The 26071-nt window shown below is 36.8% G+C and overlaps 1 protein-coding gene across 1 annotated transcript in view; it reads right to left on the minus strand.

The window, feature by feature from the left end:
* TAOK1 (TAO kinase 1) overlaps positions 1–26071 on the minus strand; it is a 166706-nt gene that overhangs the window by 88390 nt on the left and 52245 nt on the right. Inside the window, exon 2 of the mRNA XM_044248254.1 lies at positions 16208–16429. Coding sequence (XP_044104189.1) covers positions 16208–16339 — 132 coding nt within the window. The 5' untranslated portion in view covers positions 16340–16429. The remainder of the gene's footprint in view (positions 1–16207; positions 16430–26071) is intronic.

Raw genomic sequence — 26071 nt, forward strand, 5'->3', positions numbered from 1 at the left:
GGCCAAATACATATTATCTTTCTTTTTCTGTTGCATTTTCTTCTTCCTTTTTTTTCTAAATATGAAAATCTTTTTTAAAAGATTTTATTTTTAAATAATCTCTATACCCAATATGGGGGTCAAACTTAAAATCCCAAGGTCACGAGTCAAATACTCTACCTGACTGAAGCAGCCAGGTGCCCCTGGAAAAACGATTCTTAATTTGGAAGTTGAGCAAAAGTAGTTCATGGGCTGGATTTGGCCCATAAGCTGTAACTTCCCAGACCCTACTATGGATAAATCTTCAGTTAACATTTTGCCACACTTGCTTTGAAACTTTCAAAGATACATATTATCACCACATTATCATTACTTATTATTGAAGATGATTTGAGAATACACATTCCAAAGTACTGTGATTCTAAAGTACTTCTTCATTATTTCTCCTGATAAGAAAAACATTCTCTTAAATAACCACAGCACCTTACCAAATTTAGGAAATTTAGCACTGATATACTATTATTTAGTGCAAATATAGTCCATATTCAAATTTCACCAACTATCTTTCCTTTAATAGGAATTCTTTCCTTTAATAGGAATTTTTTTCCAATCTAGGATCACACATTGTGTTTAACTGAGTCTCTTGTAAGCTAGCTCCTGATATCTAGCTTTAGACCAATTTGCTTTTGTTGCTCCTATGCAGTACTTACTTAGGAGACTATGAAACTTCTCTCCCAGCCACAGGTCTCTGAAATACTCCAGTCTGGGTAGGACAACTCCAGAAACTATTATATAAGGAGGTCTAAGCTCTAGGGAATTACCCATCTATATACACAATAATTCTCTTCCATAGGGAAGGCAATACAACGTGCACCCTCTTATCTTACCAGAAAACAAGTTCTCTTTTGTATCAATTTAAATTTTAGTTCAAAAATGTGTATTCACGGGATGCCTGGCTGGCTCAGTTGATAAGAGGGTAAGATTCTGGATTTCAGGGTCAGAAGTTCAAGACCCATATTGGGCATGGAGCTTCTTTCTTTTTTAAAGATTTTATTTATTTATTTGACAGAGAGAGAGAGAGAGATCACAGTACACATTGAGGCAGGCAGAGAGAGAGGGGAAAGCAGGCTCCCCGCCGAGCAGAGAGCCCAATACGAGGCTTGATCACAGGACCCTGAGACCATTTATTTTTTTAAAAGATTTTATTTATTTATTTGACAGAGAGAGAGAGAGAGAGATCACAAGTAGGCAGAAATGCATGCAGAGAGAGGCATGGAGCTTATTTAACAAAAAAAAGAAAAAAATGTGGATTCACCTTTCTACCCTCACTGACACTATCTAGTTTAAACTCTCAGTATTTTTTTTTTAAGATTTATTTATTTATTTTAGAAAAGAGAGCATGTCTGCACACATGCAGAAGCAGAGGGAGAGGGAGGAGAGAGAGACTCCCCACTGAGAGCAGAGTCCCATGCAGGGCTGGATCCCATGATCCATGAGATCACAACTGAGCAGAAATTAAGAGTCAGACACAACCAACTGAGCCACCCCAGCACACCAAGCCCTTAGGATTTCTTTCCTAAATTATCAAAAAAGCTTCAAAATCAGAATCCTTTCTTTGATTTTTGACAAGGCCAATCTTCCCTCCACATTGCTGCAAGAATAAGCTTTCTATATCACAAATGGAAATACAGTATTTCTCTTGCATGTCAGTGGTTCCCTAAAGACTAAAGAATCAAATCTACATTTCTGGGGCACCAGGGTGGCTCAGTGGGTTAAAGCCTCTGCCTTTGGCTCGGGTCATGATCCCAGAGTCCTGGGATCGACCCCTGCATGGGGATCTCTGCTCGGTGGTGAGCCTGCTTCCTCCTCTCTCTCTGCCTGCCTCTCTGCCTACTTGTGGTCTCCGTCTGCCAAATAAATCTAAAAAAATGTTTTTAAATCTCAAATCTACATTTCTTTTTTTTTTTTTTTTAAAGATTTTATTTATTTATTTGAATGAGAGAGATTACAAGTAGGCAGAGAGGCAGGTAGAGAGAGAAGGAGGAGGAAGCAGGCTCCCTGCTGAGCAGAGAGCCCGATGCGGGACTCGATCCCAGGACCCCGAGATCATGAACTGAGCCGAAGGCAGCGGCTTAACCCACTGAGCCACCCAGGCGCCCTCAAATCTACATTTCTTAGTATAGTGTAGGGGACTGTCTTTGAGAGCGCTTGCTTGTCTTTCCTTTTCACTTTTCTCTGATACATCCTTAGTCTCCACTACAACCCTAATTTAAAACCTACCTGCTTTAATCACTTCAAAAAAGACTACTGACAAGTTATGGATTGAAGATAATACAATTTTATAGGTTTAAAAATTTTAAATCACTAGTATTTTACTAGTATGTGATTTAACTCAGTACCTTAATGCAAGGAAAAGGATCATAACATTACTCTGTCCACTGGACAAGATCATGTGGGAAGGTCTAAAGAAGAGAAAAAATCTACAGAAATTCTATACTTTCCAATATTAACAATGAAATATCCATTGCTCCAAAACACATATTTACAGAATAATATATGAAAATTCCATGCAAGAGGCACCTAGGTGGCTCAATCAGTTAAGCGTCTGCCTTGGCCTCAGATCATGATCTCAGGGTCCTGGGATCAAGCCCCATGTGGGGCTCCCTGCTCAGTGGGGAGTCTGTTTCTCCTTCGCTTTCTCCCTCTGCCACTCCCCCTGCTTGTGCTCTCTCTTTCACTCTATCTTTCAATTAATTATATATTCATTTATATACATAATTATATATGATATATCATTTCAATTAATTATAGTATCTTTCAAAATTAATTAATTAAAGAAATCTACAAAAAAGAATAGTCCATGCAAGTCCAAACAACAACAAACGTTAACCTAAGAAAACCTCACTACTAATACTTGCCCAAAACAACTATAAAAGCAGGCAATATATATAAAATGACTGCATGAAACTATTGAAGAGTAACAAATGCAGGCAGGTTTTAGAGACTAGAATGCTTGAGAGAGACTAGAATGCTTCAGAGAAAAACAATACGTAAAATGAGCTGTAAATTTGGGGCGCCTGGGTGGCTCAGTGAGTTAAGCCGCTGCCTTCGGCTCAGGTCATGATCTCAGGGTCCTGGGATCGAGTCCCGCATCCGGCTCTCTGCTCAGCAGGGGGCCTGCTTCTTCCTCTCTCTCTCTCTCTGCCTGCCTCTCTGCCTACTTGTGATCTCTCTGTCAAATAAATAAATAAAATCTTAAAAAAAAAAAATGAGCTGTAAATTTACTGCAGCTTTATCCCTGAACTCGAGGTACAGAAGAAAAGAATCCAAGGAGAAAAGTAAGCTAAAGAGACAGAGACGAGGAACAGGAGCTTCCAAAATGTCTGAGACTTACAATGCATCATCTCAAAAAAGGGAGCTAAAAAGCTCATAAATCTGCAGGGGCTCCTGGGTGGCTCAATTGGTTGAACATCCACTCTTAGTTTTGGCTTAGGTCATGAACTCTCTGTCATGAGATCAAGTGGCTCCCCACTGAGTGCAGAGTCTGCTTCAGATTATTTCTCCCTCTCCCTCTGGCCTTCTGTGATCTCACACATGCTCTCTCTCTCTCAAATACATAAATAAAAACTTTTCTTAAAAAAATGTAAATTAGGGGTACCTGGGTGACTTAGCTGGTTAAGCACCTGACCTGATTTCAGCTCAGGTCATGATCTCAGGATTGTGCGATCAAGCCCTGTAATGGTTTTATTTATTTAAAAAAAGGGACACCTGGGTGGCTCAGTTGGTTAAACAACTGCTTTCAGCTCAGGTCATGATCCCAGGGCCCTGAGATCGAGCCCAGGGTTGGGCTCCCTGCTTGGCAAGAAGCCTGCTTCTCTCTCTCTTACTCCCCCTGCTTGCATTACCTCTCTGTCTCTGTCAAATAAATAAATAAAATCTTTTAAAAATTAAATTAACTAATTAAATGAAATAAAATGTTAAAAAAGAATCAAATGGACATTTTAGAAAAATTGCACAAAGGAGAAAGACAATTGAAACAGTGTAGTTTTCAAATTGTTTGAGAAGTGGTACAAGTGCTAAGTTAACTATAGCAAGTGAAGAATATATAATATCGTTAATCAGAGAAAGACAATTATCATATGATCTCCCTGATGAAGTTGAGAGGCAATATGGGGAGTTTGGGGGTTTGGAAAAGAATAAATAAAACAAGATAGGATCGGGAGGGAGACAAACCACAGAGACTCTCAAAAAACAAACTAAGGGTTGCCAGGGGAAGAAGGGTAGAGAGAGGGTAGTTGGGTTATGGACATTGGGGAAGGTATATGCTACCAGTGAGTGCTGTGAAGTGTGTAAACCTGGCAACTCACAGACATGCACCCCTGAGGCTAACGATACATTATATGTTAACAAAAAAAAAAAATTTTTTTTTAAAGAATATATAATATCTGGGGCACCTAGGTGGCTCAGTCAGTTACACATCTGCCTTCAGCTCAGGTCATGGTTCCAGGGTCCTGGGACTGAGGCCTCCATCAAGGTCCCTGCTCAGTGGGGAGCCTGCTTCTCCCTCTCCTACTCCCCTTGCTTATATGTACGCTCACACACTCTCTCTCTCAAATAAATAAATAAAATCTTTATTTTTATTTTATTTTAGTTTTATTTATTTGACAGAGAGAAACACAGTGAGAGGGGGAATACAAGCAGGGGGAGTGGGAGATGGTGAAGCAGGTTCCCCGCCGAGCAGGGAGCCCAACGAGGGGCTGGATCCCAGGATCCCGGGACCACAATCCGAGCCGAAGGCAGACACCCAACAACTGAGTCACCCAGGTGCCCCATTAAAAAAAAATGAATATATAATTTCTGGGGTGACGATTAAAAGAATAATAAAAGAATGGATAACCGAAAGGTTAATAAGGGGGGAAATGCATGCGTGTGCATGCATGCATACACACACACACACACACACACACACACACATATTTATTTATTTAATGGTGGGGGAAAATGTCAATTATTCATGTCTTTTCTTTTTAAGTAGGATCCACACCTAATATGGGGTTCAAATTCACAACCCTAAGATCAAGAGTTGTATGCTCTACCGACTGAGTCAGCCAGGCACCACCCCTATGATGCCTTTTTTTTTTTTTTTTGCTGTAATGATGCTTTGATGTCCGGAGCCTTGCTAACAGGTAGGGACTGCCACTACCAGAGTTAGCTAATTCCTAGAGAGAGCAAACAAGCACATCTTTCATATACAAATCACCAATCCAGAGCCCTTACGGCCAATTACCTCCCAGTCTAGGGCCTTTGTTCTCTGCTTTAATCACCACAGGGCCAAATACTAGACAACTAAGGACAACTCCTATATCCCAGAGCCTGCTAAAAGCACTTATGAATAATCCCAGGGGCACCTGGCTGGCTCAGCTGGTAAAGCATATGACTCTTGATCTCAGGACTGTGAACTGAGCCCCTTGGTGGGTGCAAAGATAACTTAAAAATAAAATCTTTAAAACAAAACAAAACAAGGGGCACCTGGGTGGCTCATTCAGTTAAGTGTCTGTCTTCAGCTCAGAACCCTGAGATCCCAGGATGGAGTCCTGCATAGGGTCTCCCTGCTCAGTGAGGATCTGCTTCTCCCTCTTCCTTTGCCCCTCCCCCCCAATAAATAAGTAAAATCTTTAAAAAACAAAACAAAACCCTAGATAATCCTAAACTTGCCCACACTGCCTCACTTGTTTCTTCTTACAGAAACCACAATAAATGCTCTTACCCATGTTTTTCCCTTGCTGCGTCTGCTTCCTCACTGATACCAGTGCTTCCCCAGATGGCCCCCTCTGGCCTGGCATGCCCCCTTCTCTTGGATCTGTTGAGTATAACAAACCATCTTTCCGGTGGCTGTTTCTACCTGATCTGTTGGCGTCCCCATTCCTGAATAAAACCTAAATTTACAACAATAATAACAACAATAAACTCTTGATTAATTCAAAAGACAGCAAGAAGAGGTGTGCCTGGCTGGCTCAATCAATAGAGCATGCAACTCCTAATCTTAGGGTGGTGAGTTCAAGCCCCACATTGGGCCTAGAGCTCACTTAAGAACAGACAAAATAAACAGAAATCAAATAGAAAAAAACAGACGTATGCCCACCTATAAGCAGTAATTACATAAAATATTAATGGGCAAAATAACTCAATTAAAACAAAGATGAAGCAGAGAAAAAGCCCCTTTGTTCTTAGCAGCCATTTTTGGGATAGGACACCCAAAGCACAAGAAACAAAGGCAAAAATAAGTAAGTGGGACTAAACTAAATTAAAAATCTGTGCATGGCAAAATACTCAACAAAATGAAGAAGCAATCAATGGAATGGAAGAAAACATTTGCAAATCATGATAGGGGTTAATATTCAAAATGTTTAACAAGCTCACAAAACTAAATAGTCAAAAACTAACCCAATTAAAAAACGGACAGAGTACCTAAATAGACATTTTTCAAAAAAGACTTACAAATGACCAACAGGTAAATAAATGAAAAGGTGCTCAACATAACTAATTATCAGGGAAATTCAAAACTACAATTAGATATCACCTCAAACCTGTTAGAATGGCTCTTATCAAAAAGACAAGTGATAATGAGTATCAGCAAGGGTGTGCAGAGAAGGGAAATCTTGTGCACTGCTTACTGGTACAAACACTATGGAAACCAAAAAGGAAGTTTGTCAAAAAATTAAAAATAGAACTACCATATGACCTAGCCAATCCTACTTCTGGGTACATACCCAAAAGAACTGAATTCAAGATCTTGAAGAGATACCTGCAGCCGCAAATTCACTGCCTTATTCACAGTAGACAAGATACAGAAATAACCAGAAGATTCTGTCAAAGGATGAATGATAAAAATGTGGTACACACACACACACACACACACACACACAACACAGTATACTAATTCAGCCATGAGGAAGAACCAACAACTTGGATGCAACAACTTGGATGAAACTCGAGGGCATTATCCTAAGTAAAATAAGTGAGACACTGGGTGTGGTGAAAAAAATAATGAATACTGTTTTTCTGAAAATAAATAAATTGGAAAAATAAAAAAATAAAAAAACAAAACAAAACAAAAATAAGTGAGACAGAAAAAGGCAAATACAGGGCATCTGGCTGGCTCAGTCGGATTAGCATGGGACTCTTGATCTCAGGGTTGTGAGTTCAAGCCCCATGTTGGGGGCACAGACTACTTAAATAAATAAATAAACTTAAAAAGACAAAGAAAAATAATGTATATTGTCACTTTTATGTAGAATCTAAAGAAGCTGCACTCAGAAACAGAGTAAAATAGTGGTTACCAGGGGTTGGGAAGTGGGGGAAAATGGGGAAATACTGGTCAAAGGATATAAACTTCCAGTTATAAGATTAACAAATTCTGGGAATTCAATTCATGGTGATTACAGCTAATAATACCGTATTATACACTTGAAAGTTCCTAAGAGAGTAGATCTTAAATGTTCTCACTATAAAAAGGAAATGATGATTAGGTGACAAGAAGGAGGTGTTAGTGATATTATAGTGGTTATCATTTTACAATATATAAATGTATCAAATTGACACACTGGACACCTTAAACTTACACAATATTATGTATCAATCACATCACAATAAAGGTGGAAAAATTCTGGAGGAAAAAGACAACAAAGATGAGAAACAGTTCATATTTTTTAATTTTGGGGGGGAAGGGCAGCGAAAGAGGGGGAGACAATCATAATCAGGCTCCATGCTTAACCCAGTGGTTCAAGCAGGGCTCAATCTCACAACCCTGATCATGAGCTGAGCCAAAATCAAGAGCTTAACCCAGTGGTTCAAGCAGGGCTCAATCTCACAACCTCAGATCATGAGCTGAGCCAAAATCAATCACTTAACCAACTAAACCACCCAGGCTCCCTAAGAAACACTTCAAATACAAGGTTCCAGAAACGGTAAATGAAAAAAGATGGAAAAAGAAATAGCAGGTAAGCATTTGCCAAAGAAAAACGTCTGATTAACATCAAAGTAGATTTTAAAGCAAGAAATACTATGAAAGATAGAGTGAAATTTTGTACTGATAATGGGACAATTCAACAAAAAGATACAATAATCCAAAATTTGTACATTCCTAATAACACAGCTTAGAAATGCATAAAGTAAGAGAACAATAAAAGGAAAAACAGATAAATGCACAATCAGAAGAGATTTGAAAACACATCTCTGAGCTGCTGATAGAACATGCACACCAAAACAAATGAAATTAGGACGCAAAAGATCTGAAGAATATAATCAATATATGTTCTCAGCTTGACATGCATTGATCATTATACCCAACAAACTACAGAATAAATGTAATTTTCGAATTCTGGAAGAAAATACTCACAAAACACATAATATTGGTAAGTACCCAGGACCTACAAAGAACTCATAAAACCCAAAAAGAAAAATAACCTAGTTTTTAAGAAATGTGCAAAACATCTCAACAAACACTTCTCAAAGATATGTGAATGACCATTAAGTCTATGAAAACATACTATCACCAATCATCAGGGAAATATACATTAAAACCTTACTGAAATACTATTACACATCCACCAGAATGATTCAAATTAAAATGACTGTCAACACCTAATGTTGGAAAGAACATGAAGTAAACAGAATTCCTGTATATTCATCAATATACTATTGATGGGCGCGTAAAATTTTTACTTCTTAAGGAAAAATCTGGGAATTGGTCATAAAACTCAACATATACCTGCCCTATGATCCCAATAATTTCATCCATACTTAAGAAAAATGAAAAACTGAGTTCAAAAAGATTTATAAATCAAAAGACTTAAGTCAAAAAAGGTTATGACAAAGAATGACGTTATATATTAATAAAAGTTCAATACAGCAAGAAGATTTAACAATTATAAACATTTACAATACCAAATAAAAGGTCATTAAAATATATGAAGTGAAAATTGACAGAACTGAAAAGATATTAACAGTTCTACAATAATATTTGGAGACTTTAATATTCCATTAATAATGGAGAGAACAACCAGATATAAGATAAGCAAGAAAACAGAGAACTTAACACAATAAACCAACTAGATTTAATATACACATAAAGAACAGAACACTCAAGGAAACAGAGAACTTAACACAATAAACCAACCAGATTTAATATACAATTACAGAACACTCTACCCAACAACAGAATATATATTCTTTTCAAGGGTCCGTGGGATACTTTCCTAACATATGTTAGGTCACAAATCAAGTCTCAATAAATTTAAAAAGACAGATATCATACATAGAATCCTCTCTGATCTCAATGCAATAAAGTCAGAAATTTGTAACAAAAAAGGAAAACTAAGGGCGCCTAGGTGGCTCAGTCGGTTAAGCACCAGACTCTTGATTTCAGCTCAGGTCATGATCTCAGGGTTGTAAGATCGAGCCCCACGTCTCCCCCTCCCTCTGCCTCTCCCTCAAAAACAAAAACAAAAAACTAGAAAATTCACAAAGTTGGGGAAATTAAACAACATATTTCTAAACAACAATGGATCAAAGAATAAATCACAAGGGAAATTAGAATATCTAGAGCTGAATGAAGATAAAAATACAGCATATCAAAACTTATGGGGCCAAGTAAAAAAAAATGCTCAGAAATTTGTAGCAATGCAGACTTACATTAAAAAAAAATTCTCAAATTAACAACCTAACTTAACCACTTAAGGAACTAGAAAAAGAAAAAACTAAACCTAAATGTAGTAGAAGTAAGGAAATAATAAAGATTAAAGCAGAGATAAAATAGAGAACAGGGGCGCCTGGGTGGCTCAGTGGGTTAAGCCGCTGCCTTCGGCTCAGGTCATGATCTCAGGGTCCTGGGATCGAGTCCCACATTGGGCTCTCTGCTCAGCAGGAAGCCTGCTTCCTCCTCTCTCTCTCTGCCTGCCTCTGTGCCTACTTGTGATCTTTCTCTGTCAAATAAATAAATAAAAATCTATTAAAAAAAAAAGAGAGAACAGAAAAATAACAGGGAAAATCAATGAAATCAAAAGTTGGTTTTTCAAGAAGATCAATAAAATTGATGAACCTTTAAGTTAGATGGCCTTAGGAAAAAAGAATACTAAAATCAGAAATTAACAGGGGACATTACTACTGATTCTACAGAAATAAAAGAATTTTAAGAGAGTACTATGAACAACTATATGTCAACAAATTAGATGAGAAGGGTAAATTCTGAAAATACAAAACCTACCAAGACCAAGCCATAAAGAAATAGAAAATCCGAACAGTATTACTTACAAGTAGATTGAATCAGTAATCAAAAATTTCCTAATAAAGCAAAGCCCTGGACCCAATGGACTCTTAAAATTCAACAATTAGGAAACATAAAACCTGATTTACAAATGGGCCTAACACCCTGACACCTTAACAAAGAAAATATACAGATGGGAAATAAGCATATATAAAGATGGCTCATATCATGTATTACAGGGAAACAGGTATTAAAATAATGAGGTACTACTAGACACAATTAGAATGGCCAAAATCTGGAACACTGACAGTACCCTTTGGTACTGATGAGGATATAGAGCAACAAGAACTCTTCCTTCAGTCTTGGTGGGAATGCAAAATAGTAGAGTCCCTTTATTAAGATAGTTCGGTGGTTTCTTACAAAATTAAACATATTTTACCATAAAATGTAGCAATGGCACTCCTTGGTATTTATTTAAAGGAGGTGAAAATATATCCACACAAAAACCTGCAAACAGAGGTTTTCTTCAAGGCAGCAAAAATACTCTGTATGATGATGGGTACTTAATCATACATTTGACTATACCCATAGAATGTACAGTATCAAGAGTGAACCCTAATGTTACGGTGACTATGTTATGCCAGTGTAGGTTCATCAGTTGTATTCTGGTGGAAGATACTGATAATGGGGGAGGTTATGCATGTGTGAGGGAAAGGATTATATGAAATCCCTCTGTACCTTCCTTTCAATTTTACTGTGAGCCTAACTAAAACTGTTCTAGAAAAATAAAGTCGTTTTTAAAAATCTCTACTTGAGGTGCCTAGGTGGCTCAGTCAGTTAAGCATCTATCTTTGGCTCAGGTCATGATCTCAGGGTCCTGGGATCCAGTCCTGTGTTGGGCTCCCTACTCAGCTGGAAATCCGCTTCTCCTTCTCCTTCTGCCCCTATCCCCAGATCATGCTCTCTCACATGAGCTCTCTCTCTCTAAAAATAAATAAAATCTTTTTAAAATAAATAAATAAATAACTCTACTTAATTTAAAATCTTCATCTCAATTTCCTTAAGATGAAACTGTTCAGGTTTATAAAGTATTACAACTTCACTTCTCAACAGGAAGTATATTTTTTAAGTTTTTATTTTTTACTTCAGTAATCTCCATATCCAACATAGAGCTTGAACTCTCCAGGACCCCCAGATAAAGAGTTGCATGCTCTTCCGACTGAACCACCCACGCACCTCTATGTATCTTTTACCTGCTTATGGCAGTGTATTTTTAAACAATGAAAAAAAATTAACCTACTTTCTTGCTTCAATAAGTTTTATGCCAAAAGATGTCTTCTCTCACCTGTAGAAGAAACTGCCAAATAGATACACACCATAAAATATTTCTCCCAGGGGTGCCTGGGTGGCCCAGCTGGTTAAGCAACCAATTTGATTCTGGCTCAGGTCACAATCTCAGGGTTGTGAAATCAAGCCCTACATTCATTTCCATGTTCAGCATGGGGCCTGCTTAAGATTCTCTCTCTCTTTCTCCCTCTGCCTCTTCCTACTCATGCTCTGTTCTCTCTTGAAAAGCAAAAACAAACAAAATCCCCCCCAAAACCTCTTTAAATTACTATCACTTCCGGTTCTATTCTGTTTCTTCTCTTTGCCTACTTTGGCACTAATACCATACAGCTTTAATGATTGTGCTGTAGTTTTTTTAAAAATTTTAAATAAACACTACACCAATGTGGGGCTCAAACTCACAACCCTGAGATCAAAAGTTGCATGCTCCACTGACTGAACCAACTGGGTGCCTCTAGTGTCACAGTTTTTTAATAATTGATAATCCAAGCCTCCCTTCAATAGTCTCCTATTAAATATTCTTCATTATTTTCTAGGCTACTCACATTACTTTATTCTCCTTTTCTTCTTTTTCCCTCCAAACTAGCAAACATATCTATTTAGAAGAAATATAATGATGTTCAATTATAGTATTATTTCTAACAGCAAAAAAAGGGGGCAGGGTTGGAAAAACCTAACTATCTAATCATGTGGAATGAAAAGCAAATTATGATATACTGAATGGATATATAAAATCTGACACAATTGTTATACATGTATACTTAATAATATGAAAAATAAGGACTATAAAATTTTTAAAAACAAACGATACCATTTTCATTGTAAAACCTAAATGGCAAGTGAACAGTATATAAACAGTACATGTTACAAATATATGTTGGATAAATAATTATTTCATTTTGTCCTGGACTATGGGGTTTCTAGGACATGGGACTTTCCCCACTAACACCGGGAGTCTTGGCTAAGTTGAGATAACAGTCATCCTAAATCTATGTACATTACTGAAAGGCTGAAAAGATATAAATCAAATAGTATCAATGGCTATCTGAAGGGAAAACAATTGTAAGTAATGGTTTCTGTATGCTTTTCATTTTTCAGTTAAAGGTGATATAATACATCTTTATATGAACAAGCAAAGTTTACTAAGGGTCTTTTACTGAAAATCTCAAACCAGAATTATAGTTAAAATTCAAGAGAAAACAGACTTAGTTACAACAATAAAAAAGTAACGAGAGAAGAGCCAAAACTAAAACCAGGAATGAGCGGGAATAGTACAACCAATCTGCAGAAATAAAAAGAGTTATGCGTGAGCTACTATTTACAACTGAATACCAATAAATTAGATAATCTAGATGAAACAAATTCCTAGAACCCACAAATAAAGTAACTTAAGAAAATAAAAAATAGCAACAGACATTTAACAAGTAAGCACTGAAAAAGTAATCAAAAACAGTCCATAACCAGATGCCTTTCCTGTGAATTCTACCAAACAGTTAAAGAATGAACACCAATTCTTCCCCAACTCTTCCAAAAAATAAGAGAACACTTCCTAACTCAATGAGGCCAATATTAACCTGACACCAATACCAGACCAAGAAAATCACAAGAAAATTACAGTGTCTCTTATGAACACTGATATAAAAATCCTCAAAGTACTATCAAACCAAATCCAATAGCATATTAAATTATAAACCATGACAAAGTGGAATTTATTCCAGAAATGCACGAGCAGTTCAATGTAACAAAATCAATAATGTAATATACTACATTAGCAGAACAAAGGAGAAAAAACATATCATCATCTTAATTGACATCAAAAAGATATATAACAGGGGCGCCTGGGTGGCTCAGTGTGTTAAAGCCTCGGTCTTCGGCTCAGGTCATGATCCCAGGGTCCTCAGATCGAGCCCCACACCAGGCTCTATGCTCAGCAGGGAGCCTGCTTCCTCCTCTCTCTCTCTGCCTGTCTCTCTGCCTACTTGTGATTTTTGTCTGTCAAATAAATAAATAAAATCTTTTAAAAATTTTTAAAAAAGGATATATAACAGAGTGCAACAACCTTTCATAAAAAAAAAACAAAAACAAAAAAAACACAACTAGAAACAGAAGGAACTTCCTCAATATGATAAAGGGCATTTAAGAAAACCCCACAGCTAATATCATCCTCAATGACGAAAACTGAAAAAAAGCTTTCTCCCTAAAATCAGGAATAAGGATGCTCACTTTCATCACCACCATTAAAGTTCTAATTAGTGCAAAAAGATAAGAAAAACAAATAAAAAGCATCCAAATTGGAAAGGAAGAAGTAAAACAATTTTTACTTGTAAGTGCCATGATCGTATACAAAATTCCAAAGTATTCACATGAAAGATACTAGAGCTAAGAAAATTAGCAAAATTGTAGGATTAAAAAAAAAACAAATGCACATAAATCAGCTGTTTCTATATACCAGCAATGAATAATCTGAAGAGGGAATTAAGAAAGTCATTACATTTACAGTAGCATCTAAAAGAAAAACAGACTGATGACTATATTTAAGCAATGAATTATAATACTTGAACACTGAAAACTATAAAACATTGCTGAACAGAATTAAAGAAGACCTAAATAAATGTTTAGAAGGACATTTGTGTTCATAGTGAGGCTTAATATTGGTAAGATGCCAATACGACCAAGCATCATCTACAGATTTATACAATTTGTATAATTTCATACAAAAGCCAATCCTCAAATTCATATGGAATTGCAAAGGGCTCCAAATAGCAAAAACTATCTTTAAAAAGAATAAAGTTATCCCTGATCTCAAACTTACTACAAAGCTACAGTAATCAAAACAGTATGATACTAGCATAAAGATGGATATGCAGACAAATGGAAAAGAACTGAGAGTTTTCAGAAGTAAACCTACACAATATGACCAACTGGTTGCACAAATACGTCAAGACAATTCAACGGGGAAAGAAAAGTCTTTTTAATAGAGGGCACTGGAACAACTGGATTTCCACATACAAAAGAAAGAAGTTGGACCTTTACCTCACAACATATACAAAAATTAACTCAAAATGATTCAAGAGCTAAGACCATAAAACTCTTAGGAGAAAACATAGGGATAAATCTTCATGACCTTGGATTTCACACTGGATTCTTAGACATGACACCAAAAGCCTAAGTAACAATGACAAAAAAATAGACCAATTGGACTTAATCCAAATTTAATACTTCAGTACATCAAAGGACATTATCAAAAAAGTGAAAAGACGAACTATAGAATGGGAGAAAATATTTGCAAATTGTGCATCTGTTAAGGATTTAATATTCAGAATACATAATGAACCTTTACAACTCAACATGGAGACAAACAACCTGAATTTTAAAATGGGCAAAGGATCTGAATAGGCATTTCTCCAAAGAAGATATACAATGGCCAATAAGCACATGAAAAGCTGCTCAACATTATTAGCCAATAGGGAAATACAAATCAAAACATCAAGATACTACTTCACACCGAGTAGGATAGCTATAATCAAAGTAACAAAAATAAGAGGCATTTGCAAGGACATGGAGTAACTAGAACTCTGGTAAACTGCTAGTGGGAATGGAAACTGCTAGTGGGAATGGAAACATATAATGGTGCAGTCTGGCAGTTTATCAAAAAGTAAACATAAAATTACCATGTGATCTAGTATTTTCACTCCTAGATATGCACCCAAATTTGAAAACAGTGACTCAAACAACCATTTGTACACCAGTGTTCATTATAGCATTTATTCACAACAGCCAAAAGGTGGACATGATCTAGTGTCCATCAACAAATGAATGGATAAGCAAACCATAATATATTCATAAAATGGGGTATTATTCAGCTATATAAAGGAATGAAGCACTGATACATGCTACATCATGGCTGACCTGTAAAGTATTATGCTATACATTATACTAAGTGATAAAAGCTATACACAAAAGTACAAATATTGTATGATTTCATTTAATTCATATGAAATATCTAGAATAGCCAAATTCATAGAAAAAAGTAGATCAGAGGTTAGGTAGAGGGAGGAGGAGGAGTTGTTGCTAATAAATACAGAGCTTCTATTGGGGTGATGAAAAAGTTTTAGAAATAATGTTAATGGTTGTACAACATTGTGAGTGTACTTAACATCACAAACTGTACAGTTAAAAATGGTTAAAATGGCAAATTTGATGATTCTTTTAGCACAACACATGCATATACATACACAAGAAAAAAAGACTTTGGTACATAACCTTCTGTCAAAAGATAATCCTAGATTTCCACAAGCACTAAAACTGTGTATGAGACTTTACAGAAGTCGGTGTTCTGCAACACTTAATTCTATAGTAATGCAAGTCATTAGACACCTCAAACCACTGTGCTAAAATGCTAAACCACATGTAAGTTAAAGCAAAATAAAATTCCCCCATTTTTTTCAACAATCCGAGAAGCTCAATAAATACAACTACCTACTTTCATATTATACACATTTATCTATGCAAGTAATTATAAAATGGACTATGTTTCTTTATATTATTATTTTTTTACCCTGCTGGGACTAGATACTAAGTAAATACTGGTCACTGGTATAAACCTTTAACACTTACAAAATACACTGCTCCAAAGCTTCCATGGCCAATTTCTCTGAGATCTGTGAAGAGCTTCTCTGGATCTTCTTTGAAGAAGAGCTCTGCAATTTCAGGGTCCTTCAGGCTGCCCGCTCGGTTAGTTGATGGCATCCTGCTGGGCAATCAGTTCTCTGATTCTAATTTTATACTGCTATCCCAATCCTTGGTTCATCTGTATGAATGAAGCCACGTTGGCATGAACTATTGCAGAAAAAGAAGAAAAAAAAGTCAGGAAAAGCAAAAGCTGCTAAGAATAATTAATACAAGATCATTTTCTGACAGCATATACAAAATTATCTCAGGCATTGATTTTTCACTGAAAAGAAAATGTGGTCTACTAATTCTTCAACCTGGTTCATCATCACAATCACTTGTGGTACTTTAAGAAAACCCAGATTCTTAATATCCATAGTATGTAAATATATACTATATTTATACTTTTAAAAATTAAACAAATCTTATGTCTTAGAAGCCTTTCTGTATCTGTACTTAAAGAGTTATCTAATCCAGATGCAGTGCACCCATCGGAAGAGGTAACACATAAGCTATCAAAAACATGCACAACTTAAGTTGTGCCAATACTATGTCTCTAACACCAGGAAGATTTCCATCTATTAATGTGATTCAAATGTAAGAAAATAGACAAAAGATTTAATTCAGTTATTTCTTTTCCTTTCAGATACCATTTGCCAGTGTTAATCAACTCTAACAGACATTCCAAAGAAAACTACAATGGGACAAAGTTATGAATTTCATACAGATAACTGTTGCCCCATAAAACTGATTCACATTAAAAAATATGGCCTTTCTAAAATCTGTGTCATAAGTAGATACCACAAATAACCACTAAATTCCCTGGTGTTAATCAGTTCCTTTATATCTGATTACTCAAACTATCTGTCATAATAATTGAAAGGCTTCAGAACTGGAATGACACAGCCTGGACATGAATCCTGGCAACACTATTTACAAACTGTGAGCACGGGTATCCTCATTTTCCTAATCTATATGCTGAAAATAACCTATTTCATAGAACGGGATAGCATCCTCCAGAAAAATCTGAGAAGTAAGAAATAATGAGGGAACTGAACATTAACCTTATCAAATACCAAAAAGTAACTATAGCATCATTTAGAATACTAAAAATAGGACAAGCAAATCCATAATCTAAAAGACAGTCCAGAAACAAACCCATGTATGTCCATCTTGGAATTTAGCATACAACTAAAGGAGAAGAAATAAGTGTTGAGAAGAATTGAGAACCCATTCAGAAAACATATATAAAAATTATAATCCATGCTAAGTGGCTTAAGAAACATCCCAAATAAATGAGGAAAAAATGAATTTGAGACCTGTTCCTTAAACTGAACACCTGAATTACATATGGGTCAGTAACACAAACATAAAGAATGAAACTGGGGCAGCTGGTTGGCTCAGTAAGAAGAACACAACTCGATCTTGGGGTCGTAAGCTTGAGCCCCACGCTAGGTGCAGAAATTACTTGAATAAAACTATACGTAAGTATTAGAAACAATAAGTTCCTCCATAATCAAGGATTGAGGAAACTTTCCTATGATCCAAATCCAAAACAACAACAAAGACTGATATATATTTAACAATATAAAAAAGAAAACTTGGAATGAGGGGCCATGGAAAAGGATACTCCAAACAAAAAGACAGAAGATAAACTTGGGGGAAAAGTTCAAAACTTACGTTTACAAAGGGTTAAAATCCCTAATATGTAAAAAGTTAAAAAAAAAAAAAAGACAATCAGATACCCTTAATATCTGAAAAGTTCCTGAAAATAGCCAAGAATAAATACAGGAGATATGCATAGTTCACAGAAAAAAAAATTGCACTTCAATTAAGTTAATGACTTCAAAAGATTAAATTGCTTAGGGGTGCCTGGTGGCTTAGTTGGTTAGGCATCTGCCTTCAGCTGGGGTCACGATCTCAGGTTCCTGGGATCTAGCCCCATGTCAGGCTCCCTGCTCAATGAGGAATCTGCTTCTCCCTCTGCCTCCCTACTCTCCCCACCCCCGCTTGAGCTCGCTCCCTCTCTCTCTCTCTCAAATAAATGAATAAAAGCTTTAAAAAAAATTAAATTGCTTAAATCTAACCACACCAAGTAAGAGAAATACAAATTAAAACTATACTAAGATTTAATTTTATACCTACCAGAAAGGCAAAAACTCACCACATGCTGATGGTAGAGTGAAGGGAAATATACATACACTCATCCATTAATAACAGTAATGAAAAAACAGTACAAACCCCATGGAGAAAAGCCTAGCAGATACATATATGCATTTATCATTTCCCACAATAATACCACTTTAAGGAATCAATACCAAAGACACTTATAGAAAACACAAGAAATGATAAATGCGTAAGGTCAGGAACTGGAAATCCTTACATGGGACTGTAAAATGGTACAACCATTTTGGAGAACTGTTTAGCAGATGCTTATCAAGAAAAATAAACATTTACTATTTGAAGGAGCAATTCCTAAACTAGCTGTCATTTATTCGAAGAAAAGAAAATACAGGCACACAAAAACTCGCACAAAGTAGCTTTATTCATAGTAGTCCAAAACTACAAATAATACAAATGTCTATCAACAAATAAATGTGTAATAGAATTGTGTCATACTCACACAACGAAATACTATTCACTGCAATAAAAACGAATAAACTACTGATACACACAGGAACACAAATGAGTAATGAGTATCAAAAGCATTATGCTGACTCAGCAAAAGAAGCCAGAAACAAAGAGTACACACTTTATGATTCGCCCGATAAATGCTCAAACAGGCAAAACTAGTCTAAAGTAATAGATCCATGGATACTTGGTGCAGGTATGGGGACAAAGGGGCCCAAAGGAGCCTCTAGAAATAATAGAAAGTTCTATATCTTGAGGTAGTGAATTATAGAAGTATATACACTCATATCAAGTATTATATTATGTAACTGGGTCATAAAACTACAACTAAACACATAAAATGGATACATTTCACTATACAGAAAGTATACGTCAATGAAATTAACTTAAAAAAATTAAATGGCTTAGGGGCGCCTGGGTGGCTCAGTGGGTTAAAGCTTCTGCCTTTGGCTCGGGTCATGATCCCAGGGTCCTGGGATAGAACCCCATATTGGGCTCTCTGCTCAGCAGGGAGCCTGCTTCCTCCTCTCTCTCTCTCTCTCTCTCTCTCTCTCTGCCTGCCTCTCTGCCTACTTGTGACCTCTGTCAAATAAATAAATAGAAATCTTTAAAAAAAATTAAATGGCTTAAATCTAAGTACCATATACACATATATAAAATCTAAGTACCAGTGGTGCCTGGGTGGTTTAGGTTAAGTGTCTGCTTCGGCTGAGGTCATGATCCCAGGATCCTGGGATAGACCCCATGTCTGGCTCCTTGCTCAGGGAGGAGCCTGCTTCTCCCACTCCTCCCCCTGCCTCTGCCTGGGGTTCTCCCTGCTTGTTCCCTGTCTCTCTGTGCCAAATAAGGTGTTTTTTTTGTTTGTTTTTTTTTAATCTAAGTACCATATATATGCTCTCTTGTATGTGCACTCTATATAGTGCAAATTTATGAACAAGGTATAGAAGGATATGTACTAAATTGTTAGTATTTTCTGTGATAAAGTATTGCCATGAAAAGCATTACTTGTTAGTCTACACATATGTATTCTCTGAATTTTTATAGCTACTGTTTTAGTAATTTTAAGAAATTTACTTACATTGTACTTTAAATTTGAGAAAAATTAAGATAGAACATTTTTAGAACTAGAATACTTATTCTGACTAGGGAGAACAACCAAAAGGTTATCTGCACTTTTTTAAATTCACAAAAGATTTATGCATTTTACAATTTTGTATGTCAAAAAAAAGTTGAGTCACACAAAAACTGAAACTTCCAGAGCAAACACAATTAAGGATTAACATTTCTTAAATATATAGTTATCATTCAAATCACTCAGGAAGTAGCTAATTCACCAAGATATAAATAAATGGCCAAAGGATGTATGTCAGTACTCCATAAACAGGTAATATAAATTACTGGGGAGGGGCGCCTGGGTGGCTCAGTGGGTTAAAGCCTCTGCCTTCGGCTCAGGTCATGATCTCAGGGTCCTGGGAGAGAGCCCCACATCGGGCTCTCTGCTCAGCATGGAGCCTGCTTCCTCCTCTCTCTCTGCCTGCCTGTCTGCCTACTTGTGATCTCTGTCTGTCAAATAAATAAATAAGTATTTTGTAGATAAATAAATAAATAACTGGGGAGAAGAGTTAAAGCTTGATAAGCACTGCCATGAGTTTTGGATTCTATCTTCCTCCTTTAACTCCTGGCAGCTTTGACCTAAGAGTGGCCTGAATTACAGCAAGGAAACCCATGGAGAAATACCGCTCCCCCCTTTTTTTGAATGTAGTACTATGCACACTTTTATTTTTATTTTTATTTTTTTGTTATTAATTTGACACAGAGAGAGAGGGAGAGAGATCACAAGTAGGCAGAGCAACAGGCGATGGCGGGGGGGGGGGGGAGCAGGCTCCCTGCTGAGCAGAGAGCCCAATGCAGAGCTTGATCCCAGGACCCTGAGATCATGACCTGAGCTGAAGGCAGAGGCTTCACCCACTGACCCACCTAGGTGCCCCAAAATTCCCTCCTTCTATCCAAAAGACCAGGAAGAGGAGATCCTGTGATCTAGAGATTGTAGGGAGAAAAGCAATTATTTTCTCTTTTCTCTCCTCAGCCCCAGAACTGCACTGTGCAAGCAACAAAAAAAAAAAAATTGTGAGAAAAACTCTCTTTGGCGAGAAAAATCGGAAAACAGTGCCCCTGTTGGTCCAAAAATTATCAGGGGAATTCCCATAATTTTTTTTTAAGCTCCTCTCTTCTTTCCCCATTTCACTTAAGGCGATGCTCCAGGGATGGGGAACTATATACTGCACAGGTCTAAATGTTTAGAGAAAAATCTATCTTTCTGATCAGAAGAACCAGGAAAAAGTCCGCTGGGAATTAAATAGTAAATGGAGGAAAATCATGGAGAAGAGAGAGCTGGAAAAGAGATCCCTATTTCTTTTACTTTAGTATAAACCAAAACAAATACTGATTTGCACTTGTGTAAAGTAGACTAAAAGAAGTGTAGCAAAGGCTACACTAAAGACAACTAAACTATAGTATAAACCACTGCCAAGTCTCATCCTTTTACTGAGAGGCACAGTACAGGACAAATCCAAAGAGTGCAGCAAAAGTTTTGGAATTAGAACTTGATACTGGAACCACCACTCACAAAAAGTTAGATGGAACTTCCCATTTAAACCAGGTAGTGTCTACTAAAACAAAGAAAACAAATCAATGTTCTCTACAGCATATTAATAAGACTCAAAAATGACACATAATATTCACAATGTCCAAGATAAAATCCAAAAATTACTCTACATGCAAAAACAAACAAAACACACATGCACACGTGCAGACGTGCACACACACACACACACACACACACAACTGGTTAATGTGACAAATTATCAAGGGAAGAGAGAGGACCTACAGATGCCTATGAGATGACTCATGTTGGAATTCTCACACAAAGACTTGATTTTTTTTTTTAAGTTTTTTTTTTTTTAATTTGACAGAGAGAGAGAGATCACAGGAAGCAGGCTCCCTGCTGAGCAGAGAGCCTGATGTGGGGCTTGATCCCCGAATCCTGAGATCATGACCTGAGCCAAACACAGAGGCTTAACCCACTGAGCCACCCAGGTGCCCCTTTTTTTAAAAAGATTTTATTTATTTGACACAGAGAGACACAGCAAGAGAGGGAACAAAAGCAGAGGGTGTGGGAGAGGGAGAAGCACGCTTCCTACTGAGAAGGGAGTCCGATGAGGGGCTTGATCTAGGATCATGACCTGAGCTGAAGGCAGGTGCTTAACGACTGAGCTACCCAGGCATTCCCACACATCGACTTTAAAGAAGTTATTATAACCATAACAAATGAGGTAATGGTTAACACTCTGGAAACAATTGAAAAGATGTAAGTTCTTAGAGAAATAAAAAAAAATTTTTTTTAATCATATGAATAATTTAGAAATGAAAAATACAGTATCATAAATGAGGGGCACCTGGCTGGCACAGTCTGTATAGCATGTTAACTCCTGATCTTGGGGTAGTGAGTTCAAACCCCATGACGGGCATATTACTTACTTTAAAAAAAAAAAAAGCAAAAAACCTCATTACATGGGCTCAACTGCTCAACAGAGATGACAGAAAAAAGAGTCAGAAAACATTAAGACAGAAACTAATGAAACTAAAAAACAGAGAGAAAAAAAGATTGAAAGAACTCACTAGAGCCATAGTGACTTGTTGGACAGCATCAAATTGTCTACGTTTCAAACCACTGGTATTACTGAGGAGAGGAAAAATAAATTGGTAAGGAAAAAAATTTTTTTGGTAATGTCTGAAAACTTCACAGATTCAACAAAAGACATAAATTTAGAGATCTGAGAAGCTCAACAAACCCCAAACAGGACAAATTCAAAGAATATCAGGTTAGACACACCTACTCACAATTTTAGAAAAAGATAAACTAAATTTGAATGACAAGAGATTTTGTGTAAAAAACAGAGTCCACAGAAAGTGGAATAATATCTTTAAGATTATAAAAGGAAAGAACTACCAATGCAGAACATAATTCTTTATCTAGCAGAAGTCTTCTACAGGAATGAAGGGGGGGGGAATTCTTATATGATACAAAACTAAGAGAATCTGTTGCCAGCAGACCTACCTTAAAATAAATGCATAATGTTAAACAAAAGAGAGCTAGGATAGCTACATTAGTATCAGACAAAATAGACCTCAGAACTAAGAAAATCACAAGGGATAAAGAAAAACATTATATAATGATGTTATTCCATTCATCAAATCCCAAATCTGTCTTCACCTGACAAAAGAGCTTCAAAGTCATGAAGCAAAATGGGTACAACAGAAAAGAGAAATAAAATAAGTTTATAATACTAGGAAACTCCAACAATCCTCTCTCAGAAATTTAAAGAAATAGTAGTCTGAAAATATACAGAACAACATTATCAACCAGGTTTACCTCATGACATTTCTAGAATACTCTACCTGATTCTACATTCTTCTCAAAAGCACCCATCAATTCAGGAATTGATATTCACACCAAGACAGATTATATTCTGGGCCATTAAACAAATCTCAACAAGCATAAAACATTTTCATTCATACAAAATACAATATCTGACCATAGTGCAATTACATTTAAGATTAGTAACAAAGATATGACTTCTTTTTTAAAAAGATATTATTTATTTATTTGTCAGAGAGAGAGAACTCTAACAAGCAGGGGGAGCTTCAGGCAGAGGGAGAAGGAGGGTCCCTGCTAAGCAAGGAGCCTAAGACAAAGAGCTCTGGGATCATGACCTGAGTTGAAGGTAGACGGTTAACCCACTGAACCAACCAGGCATCCCCCAAAATACAACTTTTTTTAAAACCCACAAAATTTGGAACTTAAATACATACTTCTACATAATCCATGAGTCAGTAAAAAAAAAAGTTAAAGGGAAATAAGGAAAGAATACAAATTGGGGCACCTAGCTGGCTCAGTCTAAAGAGCATATAACTCTTGGTTTTAGGATTATGAGTTCAGGCCCAACATTCATTGTAGAGACTACTTAAAAATAGAATTAAAAAAGGAATACAAGGAGCGCCTGGGTGGCTCAGTGGGTTAAGCCGCTACCTTCGGCTCAGGTCATGGTCTCAGGGTCCTGGGATCGAGTCCCGCATCGGGCTCTCTGCTCAGCAGGGAGCCTGCTTCCTCCTCTCTCTCGCTCTGCCTGCCTCTCTGCCTACTTGTGATCTCTCTCTGTCAAATAAATAAATAAAATCTTAAAAAAAAAAAAAAAAAAAAGAATACAAGGGCACCTGAGTGGCTCAGTGGGTTAAAGCCTCTGCCTTCAGCTCAGGTCATGATCCCAGGGTCCGGGGATCAAGCCCTGCATCGGGCTCTCTGCACAGCGGGGAGCCGGCTTCCTCCTCTCTCTCTCTGCCTGCCTCTCTGCCTACTTGTAATCTCTGTCAAATAAATAAATAAAATCTTTAAAAAAATACAAATTGAATCAAAGTAAAAATACAACATAAAATTTGCTGGATACAACTAATACAGTGCATACATAGAAATTTAAGGCATTAAATCTATATTGGGGGGAAAAGGATTTCAAATAATCTACGCCTCTATCTTAGAATCTAGAGAGGGGCATCCGGATGGCTCAGTCTGTTAGTTAAGTGTCCAATTCTCTTGATCTCAGTTCAGACCTTGATCTCAGGGTTGTGAGTTCAAGCCCTGTACTGGGCTCCACACTGGGCATGTAGCTTACATTAAAAAAAAAAAATCTAGTAAGAGAAAAGCAAATAAAACCAAACAAAGGGGCACCTGAGTGGTGCAGTTGGTTAAGCAACAGGCTCTTGGTTTTGGCTCAGATAGTGATCTCAGGGTGGTAAGAGCAAGCCCCGTGTGGGGCTCCATGCTCAGTTCAGAGTCTGCTTGAGATTCTCTAGTCCTCTGCCTGTCCCCACCTCTCTAAAATAAATAAGTGAGTAAATCTTTTTTTTAAAACCCCAAAAATAAATATAAAAAAAGAAATATTAAAGAAACAGACTAGAAATCAAGGAAATTAGAAAACAAAAGGCCAATATAGAAAAATCAGTAAAACCAAAAGATGGTTCCTTTGGGTAATAAAAAAACCTCAATAAAACTGAAAGATCTCTGCCAAACTAACCAAGGAAAACAAGAATAGACACAAATGAGAAAAAACAGAATTCAAAGGGGAAATATTACTACATACTCTTAGAACACTGAAAGAAAGAAAGAATAGCTCTGGGTTCCTGAATTTAATTCACCATTCTGAACAGACTGAAGAAAAGAGAAACACATGATCATATCAACAGAAGCAGAAAAGGACTTTGACAAATCCAATATCCATTTATAATAAAAATGTTAAAAAACAAAAACAAAAGCCAAAAAAACTAGTATTAGAAGGGAACATCACTGGGATGCCTTGGTGGCTCCGTTGGTTAAGCATCTACCTTCAGCTCAGGTCATGATCCTGGGGTCCTGGGATCAAGTCTCTGATTGGGCTCCTTGGTTAGCAGGGAGCCTTCTCTCTGCCTGCAGCTCCCCCTGCTGTGTGTATTCTCCCTCTTTCTTTCTCTCTCTCACAAATAAATAAGTAAAATCTTTAAAAAAATAAAAAGGGGGAGAACATCATTAATCTCACTAAGGGTATCTACAAAAAACCTACAGCTAACACATAACGATTAAAGGCTAAAAGATTTCCCCTAATGATTAGAAACTAAGTAAGGATGTCTATTCTAATCATTCCTCTTCAACATCACACTAGAAGTTCAGTCCATGCCATAAAGAAAAGACAAAGAAAAGATACATAATAGAAAGAGCAAGAAAGAAAAAAAAAAACCTCTCTAGTTGCTGACATTACTGTGTGCATGAAAAATCCCAAGGAAGAGAAAAACAGTAGAAGAAGGGGTGCCTGGGTGGCTCAGTGGGTTAAAGCCTCTGTCTTTAGCTCAGGTCATGATCCCTGGATCCTGGGATTGGGCCCCACATAGCACTCTCTGCTCAGCAAGGAGCCTGCTTCCCTCTCTCTCTCTCTCTCTCTGCCTGCCTCTTTCCTACCTCTGATCTCTGTCAAATAAATAAATAAAATCTAAAAAAAAAAAAAAACAGCGAAAGAAGAAAAATATTTAGATATGTCTAAAAATATTTGGATAGAATTTATATAGTAAGAACAATAAATGTGGTGCCTGGCTGGC

Source organism: Neovison vison, chromosome 5 (assembly GCF_020171115.1).
Source record: "Neovison vison isolate M4711 chromosome 5, ASM_NN_V1, whole genome shotgun sequence".
In the NCBI taxonomy this organism is placed as follows: Eukaryota; Metazoa; Chordata; class Mammalia; order Carnivora; family Mustelidae; genus Neogale; species Neogale vison.